Below are 23,905 nucleotides of genomic sequence, written 5' to 3'. Positions count from 1 at the left end.
ATAAATATAAGAGTGACGTTATGTACTACCAAAACCAACCGTACAGTATAGTTTGTAACATGAAGAATTACAGCACCGTATTTTCAAATAAAATGCCTTTATACATGTTATTTTTCTTCCTGGGGGAGAGGGGGACTATATTTTCTTGGCCTTCTAACAGAACAGATGTTGAGTAGTAATTACTGAATACAAGAACATTTTCAGTTCTCATTACAAGCCTTGCCCTCAGTATTGGGTCTGATAGACATCCTTCTAACAAACAATGGAGGAAGAGGACAGATTACATAATTCATGGTAACTTGACAAATGTCTACCTATTTCTTAAAAAAAAATCAAGGTAAGAGCTCCACCACACACTTCTTACAAAAATAAATTCAAAACGATATAAAAAATAAATAAATATAAAATAATTAGAAAAATATAGGGCATGATGATGACCTTAGGAAGGACTTCTTAAATAAGAAAAAAAGGAAAAGACAAAATATTTTATAACATTAAAACTTAACACTACTAGAACCCAGATATAAATCCATCCACATATGAGCAGCTGATATTTGACAAAGGTCCAGTGTCAGTTAATTGGGGAAAAGATAGTCTTTTTAACAAATGGTGCTGGCATAACTGGATAGCCATTTGCCAAAAAATGAAACAGGACTCATACCTCACACCATGCACAAAAACTAACTCCAAGTGTATCAAAGACCTAAAAACAAACACTAAAACGATAAAGATCATGGAGGAAAAAGTAGGGACAATGTTAAGAGCCCTAATATAAGGCATAAACAGAATACAAAACATTACCAAAAATGACGAAGAGAAACCCGATAACTGGGAGCTCCTAAAAATCAAACACCTATGCTCATCTAAAGACTTCACTAAAAGAGTAAAAAGACCACCTACAGACTGGGAAAGAATTTTCAGCTATGACATCTCCGACCAGCGCCTGACCTCTAAAATCTACATGATTCTGTCAAAACTCAACCACAAAAAGACAACCAACCCAGTCAAGAAGTCGGCAAAGAATATGAACACGCAATTCACTAAAGAAGATATTCAGGCAGCTAACAGATACAGGAGAAAATGCTCTCGATCATTAGCCATTAGAGAAATGCAAATTAAAACTACGATGAGATTCCATCTCACACCAGCAAGGCTGGCATTAATCCAAAAAACACAAAATAATAAATGTTGGAGAGGCTGTGGAGAGATTGGAACTCTCATACACTGCTGGTGGGAATGTAAAATGGTACAACCACTTTGGAAATCTATCTGGCGTTATCTTAAACAGTTAGAAATAGAACTACCATACAACCCAGAAATCCCACTCCTAGGAATATACCCTAGAGATACAAGAGCCTTCATACAAACAGATACATGCACACCCATGTTTATTGCAGCTCTGTTTACAATAGCAAAAAGTTGGAAGCAACCAAGGTGTCCATCAACGGATGAATGGGTAAATAAATTGTGGTATATTCACACAATGGAATACTACGCATCGATAAAGAACAGTGACGAATCTCTGAAACATTTCATAACATGGAGGAACCTGGAAGGCATTATGCTGAGCAAAATGAGTCAGAGGCAAAAGGACAAATATTGTATAAGACCACTATTATAAGATCTTGAGAAATAGTAAACCTGAGAAGAACACATACTTTTGTGGTTACGAGGGGGGGGAGGGAGGGAGGGTGGGAGAGGGTTTTTTATTGATTAATCAGTAGATAAGAACTGCTTTAGGTGAAGGGAAAGACAACACTCAATACATGGAAGGTCAGCTCAATTGGACTGGACCAAAAGCAAGGAAGTTTCCGGGATAAAATGAATGCTTCAAAGGTCAGCGGAGCAAGGGCGGGGGTCTGGGGAACATGGTTTGCGGGGACTTCTAAGTCAATTGGCAAAATAATTCTATTATGAAATCATTCTGCATCCCACTTTGAAATGTGGCGTCTGGGGTCTTAAATGCTAACAAGCGGCCATCTAAGATGCATCAATTGGTCTCAACCCACCTGGAGCAAAGGAAAATGAAGAACACCAAGGCCACACGACAACTAAGAGCCCAAGAGACAGAAAGGGCCACATGAACCAGAGACCTACATCATCCTGAGACCAGAAGAACTAGTTGGTGCCCGGCCACAATCGATGACTGCCCTGACAGGGAGCATAGCAGAGGACCCCTGAGGGAGCAGGAGATCAGTGGGATGCAGACCCCAAATTCTCATAAAAAGACCAAACTTAATGGTCTGACTGAGACTGGAGGTACCCCGGCGGCCATGCTCCCCAGACCTTCAGTTGACACAGGACAGGAACCATCCCCAAAGACAACTCATCAGAAATGAAAGGGACTGGTCAGCGGGTGGGAGAGAGACGCTGATGAAGAGTGAGCTAATTACATCAGGTGGACACTTGAGATTGTGCTGGCAACTCTTGTCTGGAGGGGAGATGTGAGGATAGAGAGAGAGGGAAGCCGGCAAAAGTGTCAAGAAAGGAGAGACTGAAAGGGCTGACTCAAGAGGGGGAGAGCAAGTGGGAGTAGGGAGTGAGATGTATGTAAACTTATATGTGACAGACTGATCGGATTTGTAAACGTTCACTTGAAGCTTAATAAAAGTTATTAAAAAAAAAAAATTACTAAGACACAAAGATTAGTTCCTTTATACATCCATGATATAGAGCATCAAAATATATATATATATATATATATTAGCACCATGAAAAAATAAATAAATAAATAAAATTCAAAACGATATAAAAAATAAATAAATATAAAATAATTAGAAAAATATAGGGCATGATGATGACCTTAGGAAGGACTTCTTAAATAAGAAAAAAAGGAAAAGACAAAATATTTTATAACATTAAAACTTAACACTACTAGAACCCAGATATAAATCCATCCACATATGAGCAGCTGATATTTGACAAAGGTCCAGTGTCAGTTAATTGGGGAAAAGATAGTCTTTTTAACAAATGGTGCTGGCATAACTGGATAGCCATTTGCCAAAAAATGAAACAGGACTCATACCTCACACCATGCACAAAAACTAACTCCAAGTGTATCAAAGACCTAAAAACAAACACTAAAACGATAAAGATCATGGAGGAAAAAGTAGGGACAATGTTAAGAGCCCTAATATAAGGCATAAACAGAATACAAAACATTACCAAAATGACGAAGAGAAACCCGATAACTGGGAGCTCCTAAAAATCAAACACCTATGCTCATCTAAAGACTTCACTAAAAGAGTAAAAAGACCACCTACAGACTGGGAAAGAATTTTCAGCTATGACATCTCTGACCAGCGCCTGATCTCTAAAATCTACATGATTCTGTCAAAATTCAACCACAAAAAGACAACCAACCCAGTCAAGAAGTCGGCAAAGAATATGAACACGCAATTCACTAAAGAAGATATTCAGGCAGCTAACAGATACAGGAGAAAATGCTCTCGATCATTAGCCATTAGAGAAATGCAAATTAAAACTACGATGAGATTCCATCTCACTCCAACAAGGCTGGCATTAATCCAAAAAAACACAAAATAATAAATGTTGGAGAGGCTGTGGAGAGATTGGAACTCTTATACACTGCTGGTGGGAATCTAAAATGATACAACCACTTTGGAAATCTATCTGGCGTTTTCTTAAACAGTTAGAAATAGAACTACCATACAACCCAGAAATCCCACTCCTCGGAATATACCCTAGAGATACAAGAGCCTTCACACAAACAGATATATGCACACCCATGTTTATTGCAGCTCTGTTTACAATAGCAAAAAGCTGGAAGCAACCAAGGTGTCCATCAACGGATGAATGGGTAAATAAATTGTGGTATATTCACACAATGGAATACTATGCATCGATAAAGAACAGTGACGAATCTGTGAAACATTTCATAACATGGAGGAACCTGGAAGGCATTATGCTGAGTGAAATCAGTCAGAGGCAAAAGGACAAATATTGTATAAGACCACTATTGTAAGATCTTGAGAAACAGTATAAACTGAGAAGAACACATACTTTTGTGGTTATGAGAAGGGGGAGGGAGGGAGGGTGGGAGAGGGTTATTTACTGATTAGTTAGTAGATAAGAACTACTTTAGGTGAACGGAAGGACAATACTCAATACATGGAAGGTCAGCTCAACTGGCCTGGACCAAAAGCAAAGAAGTTTCCGGGATAAACTGAATGCTTCAAAGGTCAGCAGAGCAAGAGCAGAAGTTTGGGGACTATGGCTTAAGGGGACTTCTAAGTCAATTGGCAAAATAATTCTATTATGAAAACATTCTGCATCCCACTTTGAAATGTGGCGTCTGGGGTCTTAAATGCTAACAAGCGGCCATCTAAGATGCATCAATTGGTCTCAACCCACCTGGATCAAAGGAGAATGAAGAACACCAAGGTCACATGATAACTATGAGCCCAAGAGACAGAAAGGGCCACGTGAACCAGAGACTTACATCATCCTGAGACCAGAAGAACTAGATGGTGCCCGGCCACAACCGATGACTGCCCTGACAGGCAGCACAACAGAGAACGCAGAAGAACAGTGGGATGCAGACCCCAAATTCTCATAAAAAGACCAGACTTAATGGTCTGACTGAGACTAGAGGAATCCCGGCAGTCATGGTCCCCAAACCTTCTGTTGGCCCAAGACAGGAACCATTCCCGAAGACAACTCATCAGACACGGAAGGGACTGGACAATGGATTGGAGAGAGATGCTGATGAAGAGTGAGCTACTTGTATCTGGTGGACACTTGAGACTGTGATGGCATCTCCTGTCTGGAGGGGAGATAGGAGGGTAGAGAGGGTTAGAAACTGGCCAAATTGTCACGAAAGGAGAGACTGGAAGGGCTGACTCATCGGGGGAGAGTAAGTGGGAGTATGGAGTAAGGTGTATATAAGCTTATATGTGACAGACTAACCTGATTTGTAAACGTTCACTTAAAGCTCAATAAAAATTAATAAAAAAAAAAAACTTAACACCACTATATGTGGTAGTATATAAGACAGAATAAACAAAGTTAAAATAAAAGTAACAGACAGAAAATTATAATTCAGAATATACAAAAGAATCCTACAAATCAGTAGGCATTGGGAACATAGTGATGAGTAATATAAGCACAATTCGTGCTTTGGTTCATTCACATTCAAATGTAGGAGACAGACAGTAAGGAATAATAAAATGAAACTACCAGAAAGTAATATCGCACTGGATGGCAACGGGTTCGGTTTTTGTTTGTTTTAGGAGCCAGGAGATCTGCCACTGTGACACCCTTCACTCTGTCTAATGGAATTCCTAAATGTAAAATGGTGATGGTAAAATATCTGACATGATGCCAGAGTCAGTGTCCAAACCACTGTGCCAACTTTGTTTTCATTCATAAAGGGGTAGTCTACAGTATTTATCTATACAAAGGCATGTTTTTGCCTCAACTTATTCCACAAAATAAGCTAAAGCCTACATACAAGGTATGTAGCCAACAGAAAATTTCAGGTGAAGACAGACAGCTAAATAGCAGGCAAGCAATCACTGTTTACTGAGGACAGTTTTGTAAATGTCAAACAGCGAAGTAAAAACTGCAAACCAAAATATAAAAACATTTGAGAGAAAAATAGAAACACTATGTAAAACACAGGTATAATTTTTAAAACAGAATGCATGTATATTTAGAGTTCAACTATACAAATGAAAGGAATTTTCCTCTGAAGTGGTCCAGTGATTAGCAAGTATTTATTGAGTACTGGTTATGTGGCAAATATTGTTATAGACACATTACCTTATGTTATTTCATTTAATTTTGTCTCTAAGAATTCACGGTTACTATGAGCTGCTTCACTTAACTGTTGTACAGAAACCCCATCCCAAAACAGCTTTATAAATGGACATTGGAGAGTTTCTGCTACAATTGTTGTTGTTGTTAGGTGCTGTTGAGTTGATCCGACTCATAGCGACCCTACGCACAAGAGAACGAAACACTGCCCAATCCTGCGCCATCCTTACAATCATGGTTATGCTTGAGCCCATTGCTGCAGCCACTGTACCAATCCACCTCATGAAGGGTCTTTCCGCTGACCCTGTACTTTACCAAGCATGATGTCCTTCTCCAAGGACTGATCCCTCCTAACAACATGTCCAAAGTATGTAAGATGCAGTCTCACCATCCGTGCTTCTAAGGAGTATTCTGGTTGTACTTCTTCCAAAATAGATCTGTTCGTTCTTTTGGCAGTCCATGGTGTATATTCAATATTCTTTGCCAACACCATAATTCAAAGACGTCAATTCTTCGGTCTTCCTTATTCACTGTCCAGCTTTCACATACGTATGATGTGAATGAAAATAACATGGCCTCGGTCAGGCATGCCTTAGTCTTCAAGGTGACATCTTTGCTTTTCAACACTTTAAAGAGGTCCTTTACAGCAGGTTAAAGGACCTCTGTTACAGTAGCTATATGAAATAGCTCACAGGAATCATGGGTTACTTAGAGGCCCAGATTCTAAAAGCAGTCCGCACACAATGGAATACTACACAACGATAAAAATAATAATGAATCCGTGAAACATCTCACAACATGGATGGCATTACACTGGCGGGCATTACACTGCGTAAAATAAGCCAGTCACAAAAGGGCAAATATTGTACGAGACCACTATTATAAAAACCCAAGAAAAGGTTTACACACAGAAAAAAAACAATCTTTGATGGTTACGAAGGAAGAGAAAGATTGGGAGGGACAATCACTAACTAAACAGTAGACAAGTGTTAACTTTGGTGAAGGGAAAGACAACATACAATATAGCGGAAATCAGCACAACTTGACCAAGGCAAAGTCATAGACGGTTCCTAGACACATCCAAACACCTTGAGGGACAGAGTTGCTGGGGCTGAGGACCATGGACTCAGGGAACATCTAGGACAATTGACATAATACAGTTCATAAAGAGAATGTTCTACATCCTATTTTGGTAAGTACCATCTGGGGTCTTAAAAGCTTGCGAGCAGCCATCTAAGATATATCTAATAGTCTCATCCCATCCAGAGCAAAGGAGAATGAAGAAAACCAAAGACACAAGGAAAATATTAGTCCAAAGATCTAATGGACCACATAAACTAGAGCCTCCACCACCCTGAGCCCAGAAGAACTAGATGGCGCCCAGCTACTACCACCAACGGCTCTGACAAGGATCACAATAGAGGGTCCCGGACAGGGCGGGAGAAAAGTGTAGAACAAAATTTAAATCCACATACATATACACAAAAGACCAGACTTACTGGTCTGACAAAAACTGGTGGAACCCCCAAAACTATGGCCCCCAGACACCCTGCTAACTCAGTACTGATACCACTCCTGAAGTCCACCCTTCAGCTAAAAAAAAAAAAAAAGATTAGACCAAAAAGCCAAACCAAACCAAACCCAGTACCGTCGAGTCGATTCCGACTCATAGCAACCCTATACGACAGAGTTGAACTGCTCCATAGAGTTTCCAAGGAGCACCCGGCGGATTCGAACTGCCGACCCTTTGGTTAGCAGCCATAGCACTTAACCACTATGCCACCACACCCTAGGGTTTCCAAAAGATTAGATAGGCCTATAAAAAAAACAAGAACACATGTTAGGAATGTGCTTTTTAAGTTCAATCAAATATATGAGACCAAACGGGCAACACCTGCCAAAAAGCAATGACTAGCAGAAAGGGACAGGAAAACTGGATGAATGGCCACGGGGAACCCAGGTGGAAAGGGAACAGAGGAGAGTGCTAGCACAACACAGGGCTTGCAACCAATGTCACAAAATAATTTGTGTATAAATTTTTTAATGAGAAACTAATTTGTACTGTAAACTCTCACCTAAAGCACAATGAAAAGAAAAACAGTCCAGAAAGCAACAGGAAGCAAAGTCAAAGTCACAGCCCAGAAAAAACTTATTGAGATACTGCTACTGCCGCCACTATATCCATACCATAGGACACCACTATCAGTGGACAGTATTTTTCCCTGAACTTTTTGATATTTTTCAAACCTACAGAAAAGCTAGAAAAATACTACAATGAACACTTACATATCTTTTATCTGTTAACATTTTGCAACACTTGTTTTATCTCTTTAGATAAACATATATACTTGACTTTTATCTTACATTGTAGAAATTATGATTCTTCATCTTTAAAGACATCAGAAGATATAATAAATAAGAACATTCTCATATATGAACATAAGACCAATATGATACCCAAGAAAATTATCTGTAATTCCGGGATTAATTCAAATTTACTCAATTGTCCCAAAAATGTCTTATATAGTTGCTTTTTTTAATTCAAAATTTAGTCAAGGTTCTCCCACTATATTTTGTTGTTATGTCTTTTTATGTTGTTCTTGACATTGACAACATTGGACTTTGGACACTGCCATAAATAAACTGTTCCTGCAGCCTCTGCGAAACTCCCTCATGATTCAGCCTTGGGTGGGGCATTTAATTGGCCAAGTCTATGTTATTACCCACACAGCCTGACTGCCAGGGTGTCTAGTGCAGTCAAGGCCCTGCCTCCCATCAAGACTTACACAATGAAGGGTTTTACCACTCTCTGTCTTCCTCCTGTGTCACTGGTGAATCCTCAATGAGTCCACTTCTTTGTTTTTTTTTCTTCTCTCAACTTCTTAACACTGAGTGTTGAGGCCCAGTTCTTATACCTCTTTTCTACTGTATCTGCAGTTGCTCCTTGATGAGTTCACCCAGGCTTATGTCTTTAAATGCAACTAATATACTGCTGGAGCCCTGGCTGCGCAGTGGTTAAGAGCTCAGCTATAAACCAAAAGGTTGGCAGTTCAAATTCACCAGACGCTCCTCGGAAACTTTACAGGCGGTTCTACTCTGTCCTATAGGTCGCTATAAGTCAGAATCGACTTGACAGCAATGGGTTTGTTGTTTTGTTTTTTGTAATACACTGCTGGCTCCCAAATATATATCTCCAACCCAGACCTCTGAACTCCAAGCATGGATATCCAACAGATATTTGAATGTCTAATAGGTAGCTCAAACTTAACGTATTCAAAACTGAACTTCAGATCTTTCCACCAAAACGCAATCCCCCCGCAGTATACCTCATTTCTGCTAATGGCAACTTCATCCTTCCAGTTGTTCTAACCAAAAAGCTTGAAGTCATTTTTAATTTTTCTCTCTCACTCCGATCCATCAGAAAATCTCACTGACTTTTAAGACATAATCTCACTTCTCCCCACATTCTCTACTACTGTTATCTCTCACCTCCTAGCACATCTTCTGTTTCAGCCCTTCCTCCCCTACAGTCTATTCTCAACCAAACAGCCGTAGAGATGCTAATTAAACAGGAATCCACTAACGTCACCCTTCTGTTCAAATGCAAGCTGTTCCTAATCTGGCTCCCTTTCTGACCTCACCTTCTACTAACAGTCTTCCCCTCACTTATTCTATTCCAGCCACACTGGTCTCCTCACTGTTCCTTGAACATGCCAAACACACATCCGTTTCAGGCCTTTGCACTGAATTGTCCCACTGACTAAAATGCTTCTTCTCAAAATATTCATTTATCTACCAGGGTCCCAGCAAGAAACAGGTAGAACATTCAATTTGGGTAATTGAAGAGAGTATAGTAAAGGAGGAGCCCTGGTAGCACAGCGGTTAAGAGCTACGGCTACTAACCAAATGTTCAGCAGTTTGAATCCACCAGGTGCTCCTTGGAAACCCTGGGGACAGCTCTACTCTGCCCTGTTGGGCCGCTATGAGTCCGAATCAACTCGACAGCAACAGGTTTTTGTTTTTATTGTTATAATAATGGAATGATTTAAAAGGATGTGGGCAAAGTTTGAGCCCCTGGTGGTGTAGTGGTTAAAGCACTCAGCTGCTAACCAAAAGGTAAGCAGTTCAAATCCACCAGCCACTCCACAAGAAAAAGGTGTGGCAATCTGCTTCTGTAAAGATTTACAGGCTTGTGGGGACCATGGTCTCTGGAAACATCTAGCTCAATTGCCATAACATCATTTATAAAGAAAATGTTCTACATTCCACTTTGGTGAGTAGTGTCTGGGGTCTTAAAATCCTGTGAGCAGCCATCTAGGATATTCCACTGGTCTCACCCCTTCGGGAGCAAGGAAGAATGAATAAAGCTAAAGATACAAGACCAAAATTAGTCTAAGGGACTAATGGACCATGTCTACCACGGCCTCCATCAGACTTGAGTCCAGTACAACCAGATGGTGCCTGCCTACCACCACTGACTGTTCTGACAGGGATCACAATAGAGGGTCCCAGACAAAGCTCAAGAAAAATGTAGAACAAAATTCTAACTCAAATAAAGACCAGACTTGCTACCCTGACAGAGACTGGAGAAACGCTTAGAGTATGGCCCCCGGACACCCTTTCAGCTCAGTAATGAAGTCACTCCTGAGGTTCACCCTTCAGCCAAAGATTGGACAGGCCCATAAAACATAACAAGACTAAAGGGGCACACCAGCCCAGGGGCAAGGACTAGAAGGCAGGAGAGGAGAGGAAAGCTGGTAATAAGAAACCCAAGGTTGGGATGGGAGAGTGCTGACATGCCATGGGGTTGTTAACCAATATCATAAAACAATATATGTACCGTTTAATGAGAAACTAGTTTGTTCTATAAATCTTCATCTATATTATAACAAAAAAAATTTTTTTAAAGAATTTAAAAAAGGTGTTCAAACAAAAACTTGTACAAGAATGTTCATAGCAGCACTATTCACAGTAGCCAAAAGGTGGAAACCACCCAAGTGTCCCTCAGCGGATGTACGGATGAACAAAATGTGGTATACATTCCATACATACAGTGGAATATTATTCAGTCATAAAAAGGAATGAAGTTCTGATAGACACTACAACATGGTAAAACATTACGCTAAGCGAAAGAAACCAGACTCAGGGTCACATATTCTATGATTCCATTTATATGAAATATCTAATATAGGTAAATCCACAGAGACAGAAGCATATTGGTGGTTGCCAGGGACTGGGGTAGGAGAAGATGGGAAGCAATTGCTTAATGGGTATTGGGTTTTCTTCTGGGGTGATGAAAATGGTTTGGAACTTGACAGAGGCGGTGCTTGCCCAACATTGTGAATTGTACTAAACGCCATTGAATTGTACGCATTAAAATGATTAATTTAAAAAAATGGTTTACAGCCTTGGAAACCCTACTTAGTTCTACTCTGTCCTATAGGGTCACTATTTGACTCGACATCAGTAAGTTTGGTTTAGGTTTTGGCAGAATTTAGGAAAACCAACAATAGTGCAGTACTCTGGGACTAATGATAACAGAAAGCCATTACAGCTCCTAGGCCTGCTTCAGGGCAAGGGACAAAGGCAAGCAGAGAATAACTGTATTAAGAAGGCCTCCTGTGATCTTTTGTGGCAGAATACAGGAAATCTATGGTGGAGGCCTGGCAAGGAAGGAGTAAATACCTCAACCTCACTCTTTCCACTCTCCAAATTCTTTCCAGTGTCTTCCAGAAGTCAGAAGGCACAGGAGCCCATTGGTGCAATCCATTTAAGTCCACCCTCCCAGGACAGAGCAGGGTGAAGAAGGGTAGACAGAGGATCTGAAGAGGCGAATGGAAAATAACCAGCATAACCCACATGGCTCACTCTCTTGCCTTCTAATAAGTCTCTGCTTATTTGGCTCACCCTGAATACCCCATTTAAAAATACAACCATACCTCACTTACAAGAGATGCACTTTAAATACAACAACACAGATAGGCTGAGAGTTAAAGAATGAGAAAAAAAATACCATAAAATACTAATCATAATGAAGCTAGTAAGGCTAAAGTTTGTATCAGACAAAGCAACTTCAAGACAAGGAATAGTAGTATCAAAGATAAATACAAACATTTCATAGTGATAAAGTGTCACTTCATCAGGAAGACCCGACAATCCCCAAAGTATATGTATCTAATAATAGAACTTCAAAATACATGTAACAAAAACTGACAGAAATAAAAGTAGAAATAGACAGATCTACAGTCATATCTAAATATTTTAACATACCTCTCTCAGTAATTGATGGTGGAAGAAGACCAAAAAAAAAAAAAAAAAGAAAAGGATATAGCAATAAAAAAAAAAGAGAATATTCGAAAACCACCATTAACCACTCAACCTAATAGACCTTTGTAGAATTCTAGACCCAACAATGGCAGAATGCATATTTTTAAATGCATATAAAACATTCACCAACATAAATCATAGGCTAGACCATAAAGCAAGTCTTACAAAATTTCAAAGGACTGAAATCAAACAAAGTATGCTGTTCAGACACAATGGAATTAAAAAGCAATAACAAAAAGGTAACTAGAAAATCTCCAACTATTTGGAAACCAAGCAACACACCTATAAAAAATCCAAAGAAGAAATCACAATGGAAATTGGACTCCTTGAAAAATAGGTCAGTGATCAATTAGCCATGTGTGCTGTAGGCAATGGGGAGGAGTCATGACATTCATATGGGCGTCTGCCAACCCTACCTTAAATGGGTGATGCTCTTGGCCTTCTTCTATTGCCATGCTACACATCCCCTAATTCATACAATGGCCCATCTCTGACCTCTGTGCAATTACCTCTAAGTGTCTACTTTGGCTCAGATCTGCCTCCCGAGTTTCATACCAGCCAGAAGCCTACTGGACACTTTACCTAGATACTCCTGACACATCTCAACTTCAACATGAGAAAAATAAATCTCTCTATGCTCTCTTTCGTGTTGTCCAACTATCCCCTGCCATCTCCACCTCCTGTGTTCCTATCTCAGTAACTGACATCGTCACCCATCCAGGTTCCCCCCGCCACAGAAACCTGGGCGTTCTCCAAGACTCTGTAGAACTTCCATATCCAATCAGACAATAAAGACTCTGCTACTTTAATTTTTCTCTCAATTCCTTTACTATGGGGCTTCATCATTTTTCACCTGAACTATTTCAATATCCGAGGTCCCTGGGTGACGTGAACAGTTTGTGCTCAACTACTAACCTAAAGGTTAATGATTCAAACCCATCCAGCAGCAGCACAGAAGGCCTGGCAATCTGCTTCTGTAAAGATCACAACCAAGAAAACCCTATGGAGCAGTTGAACTCTGAAATACATGGAGTTGCCTTGAGAGGGAATTGACTCAAGGGCAACAGGTTCATTACAATATCCTAACTACTTTCTCTCCCTGAACTTTGTATTCACCAATCAGTCTGCCGACATACTCCCAAAGTGATCAATCTGAAATGCAAATCTGATAACTGCATTCTGTCTCTTAAAAGGTGTAACTCCCTACTACCTACAGCAATGCTTCTAACAGTGAGGGGAAGGGCAAGTGCAGGGGCTCCAACCCCATTCCTCGGGGATGCATCCCAGAACCTTAAGGAAAAAGAAACTATGAAATTTGAAAACACACAATACAAATTACAGAGAGTACAGGACTACAAAAACCTGCCTAGCTGGCGTAGATGCAGAAGACTAAGCAAAATGGTAGTACAAAACGAGATTTTAAAAGGTTTGAAAAAAAAACACAGGATAAAGGACAAACTCTTGGACATAGTGGATTCTACAGTCTAGCTCATGTCCTCTCAGGCCTTACCTCTCAACTCGGCAACCTAACGTTGTTTTGTTTCTTTCCTGTCTTGATACTTTATTCCCTCATCCCCGAAGGCCTTCCACATCTCTCACAGTATTTTCACTTTACACAACTCACAACTACTACCCAAATATCTTCATCTCCCTCCTGACCCTTCTTAACTTCAGCACCATCTCCACTTCCACTCCATTCCCATCTTTCTGCTAGCATGGTACCTGGCTTATGGTTCTGTAACAGCATTGTTCACACTATGTTACAATGATTGACTATGTCTCCTCCACAACAGTGGTCTCTGAATTAGGGTACCTGAACACTTTCCAAGAGTATGGCAGTCTTAAGCGGGTCAGTTTTCAGATTCTCATTTCCATGTGTTCTTCCCTAAAACGGATCTGACCGAGAACTGGCCTGTAGTTTCTCCATTCCCATAGGCACTGGCAGGATAGCCCTTCCCTCACTTATTTTAACTTGATGCACTGCTCCTGGGCACCAAACAAGGGGACATATTAAATTATGATCTGGGGTAAGCCTCCTTTAAAAATTATTCAAATCAACATAAGCCTGCCTAGGACTTGTTTTTCCATGTCTTACACACTTATATTAAGAGTGAAGTGTAGAGGGTGAGAATATTGCACAACCTGAAGAATATAATTCATGTCACTGAACTGTACACATAGAAGTTGTTGAGCTGGTGTTTGTCCTGCTGTGGATATTCTCAACAACAAAAGTAAAATAAATTCTATATATAAATATATATATATATGGAAACCCTATAGGGCAGTTCCACTCTGTCCTTTAGGGTCGCTGTGAGTTGGAACCGACTTGATGGCAACGGTTTTTTTTTTTTTTTTTAATATATATGTATATATATAAAGTGAAGTATACCTATTTAGAACTGACTAGAATATTTTAGTCTGTGTTGGCCTGTGTCAGGTATAGTATCTTGCAGAGTGGGAAAATGAGAGTATTTTCAAAATAACCCAAGATGGGAGAGCTCAAAGAGCAAAGCAAAACTGCAAAAATTGAGGTAGAAATGGCTTTTTCATACACTTAGAGGCAAGCCAAATCTTCCAGGTTTTCTCAGTTCTTATCTTGAGAACATGTCATTAGCTGAAGAAAAAAAAAAAAAAAGCACCTCTGAACACCTCAAGCAGTACACATTTATTGATGCTTATTTGACTATACCTAAAATGGTTTTCAGTGCTACCAAATTTTCCACAAGATATTGGATAAACATCACACAGAAAACATTTAAATGTTTCTTTCAGATCAGACACATCTTTCAATAAGACAGTTAAAAACTCATTTTCAAACAAATTATACCATGAAATACGTGTTCCAATTAGTCATTCCTCATCTTATAAAATGTTTCTACTTCCTAACTCTTATTATAAAAAAATTATATGCCAGCTGCTGAACCAATTAGTTTTTAATTTCACTAAATAAAATGTCAAATGTTTGCTCAGTGTCTAAAGAAATTGATGAATTTATTTCTGATTTTGATTTAATTATTCCCTAATGCCATCAACAAGGCTCAATACACGCTTAATTTAAAAAAACCATGCTTTCTATCATAGTCCCCATTACATAAACAACTTACTTTAATTAATATTACTTTATTAAAAATAATATGAAAGAACTGCATTATTATATATTATCAAATAAGCCAAACCAAACCCATTGCCATCGAGAGGATTCTGACTCATAAAACCAAAAACCAAACTCAGTGCTGTCGAGTCGATTCCGACTCATGGCAACCCTACAGGACAGAGTAGAACTGCCCCATAGAGTTTCCAAGGAGCACTTGGCAGATTCGAACTGCCAAGTCTTTGTTTAGCAGCCGTACACTTAAACACTACGCCACCAGGGTTTCCTTCCGACTTATAGAGACCCTAAAAGACAAAGTAGAACTGCCCCATAGGGTTTCCAAGGAGCACCTGGTGGATTCAAACTGCCTAACTTTCGGTTAGTAGCCGAGGCTCTTAACCACGGCGCCACCAGTGTTTCCTATTTTCAAATAGATACTGTAAATATATAATGACTAGATTCCTTTATTCTTGACTTTACTGAATTTAGTAATCTAGCTTACAAAATGTGGTCCATATTTTATTTTTCCATGGTTTTGTAACATTTCTTAAAACGTATACTAACACACTCATACGAAATAAAAGGTGAAAATACATTTTCTGTCAGAAAGTCTCATTTGGCTCATTGGTTTGACAATACTGACTTACCTTTATTAATTGTGAAACTTTAAGAATTTAACAAAAAGGTAATTAAACATGTGATAAGGCAAAAATATTTTCTCCAAATAATATTATATTGGCAAGTACAATTGGCAAATATTGACAAACGTGTGCTGAAATTAATAGTTTTATTTTACCAACTCTTTCTGAGTGCACTAAGTTAAACAAGGAGCCTCTAAGTAAGAATGTAACAGATACAGCCATTTTATTAATTTTGCTAAAGTCTTTTAAGTGAACCTCCTAGAAATTGAGGCAGGAGTGACTCTAGCAGCTGGATATGAAATCCTTGTGTAAGACAGGTGGTTTCCAATTCTCTGCTACCAAGAAAACTGAAGGTGGTCCTAATCAAGCTGTCAGTGATAGAGCATCAAAACAATACTTTCAATAATAGATCAACATATTATTTTTGGTATATAACTTAGCACAAAGAACTAAGTGATATTGCTATATCAAAATTCCTTGGAGTCTACCAATAGTATTCAACTGGGAAATACCAACTATATTAATTAATATTCAGCTGGGAGAAATTCTACTCATACCGTCAACAGGTATGTTTCTACAAAATATCAGTTTTTAACAAAATTTTTAATATACTGATGATCTTTTGGACGATTATACACTAATAATTGTAATGACAGAAACATTTTATCACCTAGACTTTTCTGTTGCAAAAAAGTATGATAAAATACTTTCAAGAATAAAAATACATTAAGATAAAATGAGTAGGAAGTGTTTAACTGAAGTACAAATTCAAGGAGACAAAGGAACGATCCAAATTTTCTGACAGGTGAAGAGCTTTTTATCTGCTTTCAAAACAGACAGTGGCTAACAAATTAATAGGATATTTTATTCCATTTCAAAGACAGACTAAAAAGAGGGTTGTAACAATGAATAAGGAAGACTGAAGAAATGATGTCTTCGAAGTATGGTGTTGGAGAACAACACTGAATATACCATGGACTGCCAGAAGAATGAACAAGTCTGTCTTGGACGAAATACAGCCAGAGTGTTCCTTGATGAGAGGATGGCGAAGACTTCATCTCACGTACTTTGAACATGTTTATCAGGAGGGACCAGTTCCTGGAGAAGGACATCATGGTTGGTAAGGTAGAGGGTCATCAAAAAAGAGGAAGACCCTTGACGAGATGGATTGACACAGTAGTTGCAACAATGGGCTCAAACATAGCAATGATTATGAGGATGGCATACGACCTGGCAGTGTTTCTTTCTGTTGTACATACACGTTGCTATGAGTCAGAACTGACTTGACAGCACCTAGCAATAACAACAATTGTTTTTAATGTCAATATCTATGATACATTGAAAATATCCTTTATAACTTCTATTTATACATATCATGAAAGCTTTTAGGTATCAACCTAAAAATATATACGAATTTTTATAAAAATATATTTGCAAAAATATAAATTATATAGAAATAGTTTATAAATATAAGTTTAATATTTATAATTTTATAAACACATATTTGCAAAATCCTTTTAGGAGATAATGAGAAAAATATTTGAAGACCACTATTCAGTCTACAAGAACATAGCATTTTGTTATTCAAAAATAAGGCCCTCCAAACGAAATTAAACGTAGGCCACATTTAAAGTTACCGAGCTTAATTTTATCACTTGGCAATAATACTAATTTAAAGGAATTTCCCAAAAGTTTCTAGAAAAGTAATGTCTATATCCAAGTTAAAAATTAGTAATACCTCTTATACAGCACTTGATTTTGAACAAACCCCTTCAGACATCACTCACTTGAATTTGAGGTCATTTTCAGTGGACAGCTGTTGTGTTTTATGTGCGCATTGTTCCTTCCCTTTCTTTTAATAGTAGAATCCCTCTATCCTGAGGAGAACCCATGCCACTTGGTTTGAGTGTAGAGTTTATATCACTCATTCCAACACCAACCTTTACTCCTGCACCAAACCCCTCCACAAGTCTCGCCAGAACATTCTACCCTCTGACCATAATTATTGTTTCAGAAACAACACATATGATCCAAGACCAGCCAGCAAGAGGTCTCTCCTGGATTTTTGTCAGAGCTCTCAGGAAAATAAGTTCCTTGTCTTCTGACACTGTGAATTTTAAGATCAATGAATGCCCGGGGCTGTTGGTAAAACCATCATAGCTACCACCCAAAGAAGGCCTGCCTGACGTTGAAACCAATGCACTGAAAAGCATATTCAGTAAGGCAGAGAGGGCCCAAGCCCTAAAGTCATCACCTGAACTGCCTAGATCTAGCCAGACCCGAAGCCATTGGGCTTCCTACTTCTGTGAACAAATCAATACATTTTTCTGTGCACATTTCTGCCATTTATAACCAAATGTTTGCTAATACAGCAATTCTTATAAGGTAAAGGCAAGCAAAGCAAATGTAGCCATCCCCATTTTACAAATACAAGCTCAGAGAGGAACATAGGACATTTTGACCCTGAAGGTATTCTGAAAACATTTTAATCAGAACAGTACTAACAATCATAAATATTCATCAAACAAGTAGTTTTCAGAGCAAAATTCATTAAGCCAAAAGAATTCCTTGATCACTTTTTTATATAGCAAATTTTTCTTTTTATTTTATGCAAAAGTATTATTTGATAGTGCAATTTGATTCATCGATCACTTTTTTTGTTGTTGTTCATATACAATTTTACCAATTATATCTTCTACAACTGTATCTTTTCCTTTATGGCCATTGCCACAGGCCGTATACTAAGAAGACTTGATTCTTTCTTCAACGTTTAATCAACAAACCTTGCAATATATAGCTTTGTCACAGTCCATTTTATTTGGTATTGATAATATCTAGTAATTCTTCAGACTTCTTATATGACTGTCTTATTTAACTCTTGGTTGCTCTGTTACCAATATCCTTACACCGCTATTCTCAACTATATATTTCAGGCACACCTGTGGAAGCCCTTCTCGTAAAATGTGGTTTTAATGCTCCTAATCCTTTACATATCAGAGACTACAGATTCTGTTAATGAATATACATACTGTGGGATGCTCAACTCTGTGAAATATACTCACAATTCAATGATCTGTAGCTTTGACAATATAGTTGGTTTAGTTCAAGGTTTCTCAAGAGTGGCGTTACTGACATTTTGGGTCACATAACTCTTTTTTGTGAAAGCCTGTCCTGTGCATTGTATTTAGAACCACCCCTGGTCTCTACCCACTGATAGGAGTAGCATCCCTTCCCTCCCAGCTGTGACAACCAAAGTGTCTCCAGACATTCCCAAATGTCCGTTGGGGTCATGGCGGGTAGAGAAGGAAAATCACCCATAGTTAAGAATCACTGGTTTAGTTGTCACCATTTGACTACTTTTTATACAAAATACCAAAGGTTTTGGAAATTTCCATGTTAGTCTGTGTACCCTTATACAGGTCTTCTAAACAATTTATTAGGTTACAACCGTTCCAGGATTTTACTGCTAAATTCTTTAATACTACGCAACAGGGTCAGAATGTGCTCGGGGTCAAAAGTAGCCAGCTGCAGGTTCAAAGAAGTTAAAAATTTCCCCAAGGTTCAATACCTAGTAAATACAGAGCTATGATCTAAACCATTTAGGGACTTGTACAGTTCTTCTTTATGTCATTTCCAAGTCACTCCTCCCCAAAGTCACTTATTACTATTTAATTCTACTGTAGCCCAAGGATATAATCTAAAAATCACCAAAAAATACATTACTGTTGTTTATGTATTTAAATATTAGATATTTATTGTACTGTGTTATATATTTAATATTCGACAGCCTAAAAATCCAAGAAAGGAAAATTGGTAAAATAAGTTATATAGATAAATATATCAACCTAATTAATACCTACTTAAAATGATCATGTACAACAGTATTTATCAACATGTTAATATATACACAATAATGGCTGAAAATATAAAACAGATGTGATCCCATTTTTTTAAAGGATATATATTTTATAGATACATAATCTGATAGGATCAACACCAAAAATTTAAAAATTATGAATTTAGGTGGGAGGATTATACTTTAGGGGATTTGTATTTTTCACTTTTTTATAACGAACATAGATTGCTTGTATAAAAACTATTTAAAAACACCTTTATAAACAAATTTATTTTACATAAAAGAGTCAAAGAAAAAACAGTGAGCCCTTTTAATAACACCGGTGTTAAGGGACAGGCCTAACTATGCCAGTGTGCATTTACCTGGAGTTATGTTTTCAGGACTCTCATCTGACCTATGGCATATCTGAATCTGCTTAAACTCAAGAGTCCTACTGACCCAACTGGCCTGGCTCCATCTGTGAAAACACTCCAATACTCTTTATTGAAAACTCTTTACAGTAAATAACCTCCTTGTTTACCTCTTTAGTCCTAAAACCAAGAGACAAGATTCTTAATTGAAGTTTAAAGAAATATAAAGAATTTACAAGTTATGGATAGTACCTGATAACAAAGGATAAAAAGCATTTTTAGTTGTTTGCTTGCTTTTTTTAATAAAGGACCCTCTCTTCCTTCTGCTTATCAGGCTTCATAAAGGTCCCATCTTGAGAGCCATCAAGGCAATTCCAGCCTCTCCATTCCTTCTCTGTATGAACTTTAACACAGTAAACCACTGAACGCTTACTAGGGCAAAGGACTGACAGGCACCAAAAGGAATATAAAAAACAAATAAGACATCTACCCTCTGGGAACATACAACACAGGACAGATAAGAACAGTACGTAACCTGCACGTATTGTTTATGTACCCTATTGCTCTATTTCCAAACTAGGAGGACAACAGTTTCAATTACAGGCACAGAACGCAACGTCAATTACATGCAAAGAGAAAACAGGGAGTTACTGGTCACAGGTATGAGTGCAGCTGAGGGTATCTTTCCAACATAAACTGTAATCCATTACAATTTACTGCTACTTGTTATTTTAAATTCGTCTGTGTGTGACTTGATGTTAACCTAGAGCTTGCCTTCTGTTCACTTGGCTCTCAGCTGTTCTTATCTGAGTTCACATCTCTGGTGAGTTTCCAAGTGCATTTATCCTCATATCTTCAACCTTGTGCATTTTCACAGCAGCAGTGCAACAGGTTTAACATAACTTATTCCTTGTGATCTGATTCCACCAGAGCCAATGATTGAGTCGAAGTTAATATGTTGTCCAGACTGTGTCCATAACTCTCACATTTGAAGCAAACCCTCTACTTTGATTTGCTGGGCATAACACAAGTTTTGGGGGCGTTTAGAACTAATCACCAATACCTATATAATAAACCAAAAACCACTACCATCAAGTTGATTTCGATTCATGGCAACCCCACGTGTTTCAGAGTAGAACTGTGCGCCACAGAGTTTTCAACGGCTGTTAATGTTTCAGAATCAGATCGCCAGGCCTTTCTTCCAGAGCATCTCTGGGTAGAAACGCAAATCTTGCAGTCAGTAGCACAGTACTTAATCATCTGTGCTACCCAAGGATCGCCTTAAAAATTCACACCTGCCTGCATTTCTAATGTTTTTACAATCAACATATATTATTCAAGTACAAAGAACCATTTTTATTTTTTAAAAAGTTCACATCAATTAACTCTGCTCCATCTGCCTACCAGATAGTTCTAACAGATTTGAACCTAAAAGAAACTAGTTTCGTTTCTCCTAAAGCCAAGGAAACAGATTAACTCTCACATAGCTAAAAATATAGAATAAAGTAGGCTTTTATTGAACATTAATATGTGCCAGGGACTCTGTTAACTAATTAAATCCTCACAATAACCCTATAAAATAATATTCTTCTGATCCCCCTTTTGGTGGCATAGTGGTTAAGAGCTCGGCTGCTAACCAAAAGGTCTACAGTTCAAATGCACCAGCTGCTCCTTGGAAACCTACGGGGCAGTTCTACTCTGTCCTGTATGGTTGCTATGAGTCCAGACTCCAGGGCGCCTAACAACAACAACATTCCCCTTTTACAGTTGAGAAAACTGAGACACAAAGTAAAGTAACCTACCCTCAAATTCACAGAGCTAGAGAGTGCAGAAGTGGACTCCAATCCAAAGAGTTCAACCCAAAATTTAAGTTACAGATTGCTGTATATTGATGTCCTTGACTTCTGCCTTCAAGGACAAAGGAGCAACAAACAAAAACACAAAGAATAAAAAACAAACACCATGAAAATCACAGTAATCAAGAAAGGCAAATTTGAGATCACAACTCTTTACCAGAAAAAAGCATGTATTCAAGAAATGATCAAATGAATGAAATACATGTGATTTATACTCACTCATTTCTTGGCAAGGAAAGTGATTTGGGGAATTGGGGAAAGGAGTGGGCAACAGGAACAACAGAGCCTACAATTTCTTAGTGAAAACCTGCCTGTTATTCTGAACAATGACATTGACAAAATCTTGCCTAGAATCCCTTTACCATTCATTCAAGAGCAACAACATGCATCCCATCCTTTAACCAGCACACATGTCCTAACCCCAACACACAACCAAAAGGATTCCTAAAAACAGCCAAAAAACACTTGAGCTTAGAAATCAGACTATGTGATTTTCTGTAGGCACTAATCAGCTCTGTGATCTCCAGCAAGGCAACTCTCCCTCTCGGTCTTAACTTCCCAAACTGTAAAGTCAGGGTTTTGTTTGTTTGTTTGTTTAAACTAAATTAGGCTGCGATTTACAGCTCTTAGGATACGTGAACCTGCAAGAAAGTAAACTCCTGTAAAACTTGGAAAGGCTGTGGACATTTAAAACACCGTGCACTATGGGTTCTTTGGTGTGTACCCTTCTAAGACAGACACCCCTGGCCAGCACAATGTACGACACTGCTTCCAGGCCCATAGGACTGGGGGCACTTTCAACCATTCACGACGACCAATGCGTAATCTTCAGCACGTAATATAACCCAGGTCTGGATTCTGGGGGGGGGGGGGGGGGAAGTAGCAGGGAGAGGGTGGGGCGGAGGGTGGAGCGAAAAAAGCAGTATTCCAGGTCGTCTAGGACCCTAGTCCAGGCCCCACGGGTTACAGAATGAGACTTTAAAAGCCCAGAGAGTGCAAGCGTCTTGCCCGGAGTCACACAGCAGTTAACAGAGAGATCAGGGCTAGAACCTCTATCCAGGCTTCCCGCGCAGCGATCCTTCCCAAGTGGAGCGAGGCAGCAAGGAAGGGACGCGAGGGCGCGCGGAAAGCGACAGGGACCGCAGGGGCGGCAGGGTTACCTGTGTCGGCCCCCGCCCCGGCGTGCAGCCCTCTGACCTCTGGCTGCCGCCCATCGCCGCCTGGCCTGCCCCGCACCACCTGCCGCAGGAGCAGACGCACGCGCCGTGTGGCCGAGCCGCCGCAACCGGCGGGCGCCCCGAGTAGCAGGAGCCGGGACTGCATGGGGCTGGGGGCGCTGCAGGGCACGGCGAGGGATCCGGGGCACGAGCCGCGTCCCGGGCGAGCAGCGTGAGGCAGCGCGGCGAGGGGGACAGGAAGCGGCACCGCACGAGTCCGCCGGAAACTCCTTCCCCCGGAGCGGCCGCTTCAGCAGTCTCGAGCGGCCTGGCTGGGCCCGCGGGGGCGGAGGGCGCCGGGGCGGACCGTGGGGCAGGCGCGGCCGAGCGCTGGGCTGGGAGGGCCCTCGGCTTGGGTGCGCGCCTTGCCCTCCTCGCGCCTGCACCTGCGCCCTCCACGCCGCACTGCTCACCTGGACTCACCAGGCCTGTCTCCACTTGTCCCCCAGTGGCCCTGTAAAATCCTTTGTCGGTGTGACTCTTCCGATCCTTAACTGAACTCTGGTTAATGGCTCAGTTTTATTATAATACAGTTCTCTTTACGCTGCTTCAAATACTTTTTCAGAAGCTGAAAATATACACGAGATTACGGGAGCTTTCCCCTTTATTCATTCGCACAGCATTCATATGAGTGTTTTCAAGCAGTACTTGAAAGCCTCTTCGTTTGTCTTTTTTTTTTTTTCTACATGTTTTATTACTATCTCCTACATTGCAAATGGAAAACTCACCTTAGAATATACAGATGTGTTTGTGTGTGTATGTATATGCATGTATGTATGTATATGTACT

At 39.6% G+C, this 23,905-nt stretch overlaps 1 protein-coding gene across 2 annotated transcripts in view; it reads right to left on the bottom strand.

Annotated features, from left to right (window-relative positions):
- VWA8 (von Willebrand factor A domain containing 8) overlaps positions 1–23,379 on the bottom strand; it is a 481,697-nt gene extending 458,318 nt beyond the window's left edge. Inside the window, exon 1 of one of the 2 annotated variants that reach the window (XM_049853196.1) lies at positions 23,060–23,379. In XM_049853196.1, the coding sequence (XP_049709153.1) occupies positions 23,060–23,222 (163 nt within the window). In that variant the 5' untranslated portion in view covers positions 23,223–23,379. The remainder of the gene's footprint in view (positions 1–23,059) is intronic. The other variant, XM_049853197.1, reaches the window with a different exon arrangement.
- Between the last annotated feature and the right edge of the window lie 526 nt (positions 23,380–23,905).

This window comes from Elephas maximus, chromosome 14 (assembly GCF_024166365.1).
Source record: "Elephas maximus indicus isolate mEleMax1 chromosome 14, mEleMax1 primary haplotype, whole genome shotgun sequence".
Taxonomy (NCBI): domain Eukaryota; kingdom Metazoa; phylum Chordata; class Mammalia; order Proboscidea; family Elephantidae; genus Elephas; species Elephas maximus.
This window is presented reverse-complemented; position numbering and strand designations above follow the sequence as displayed.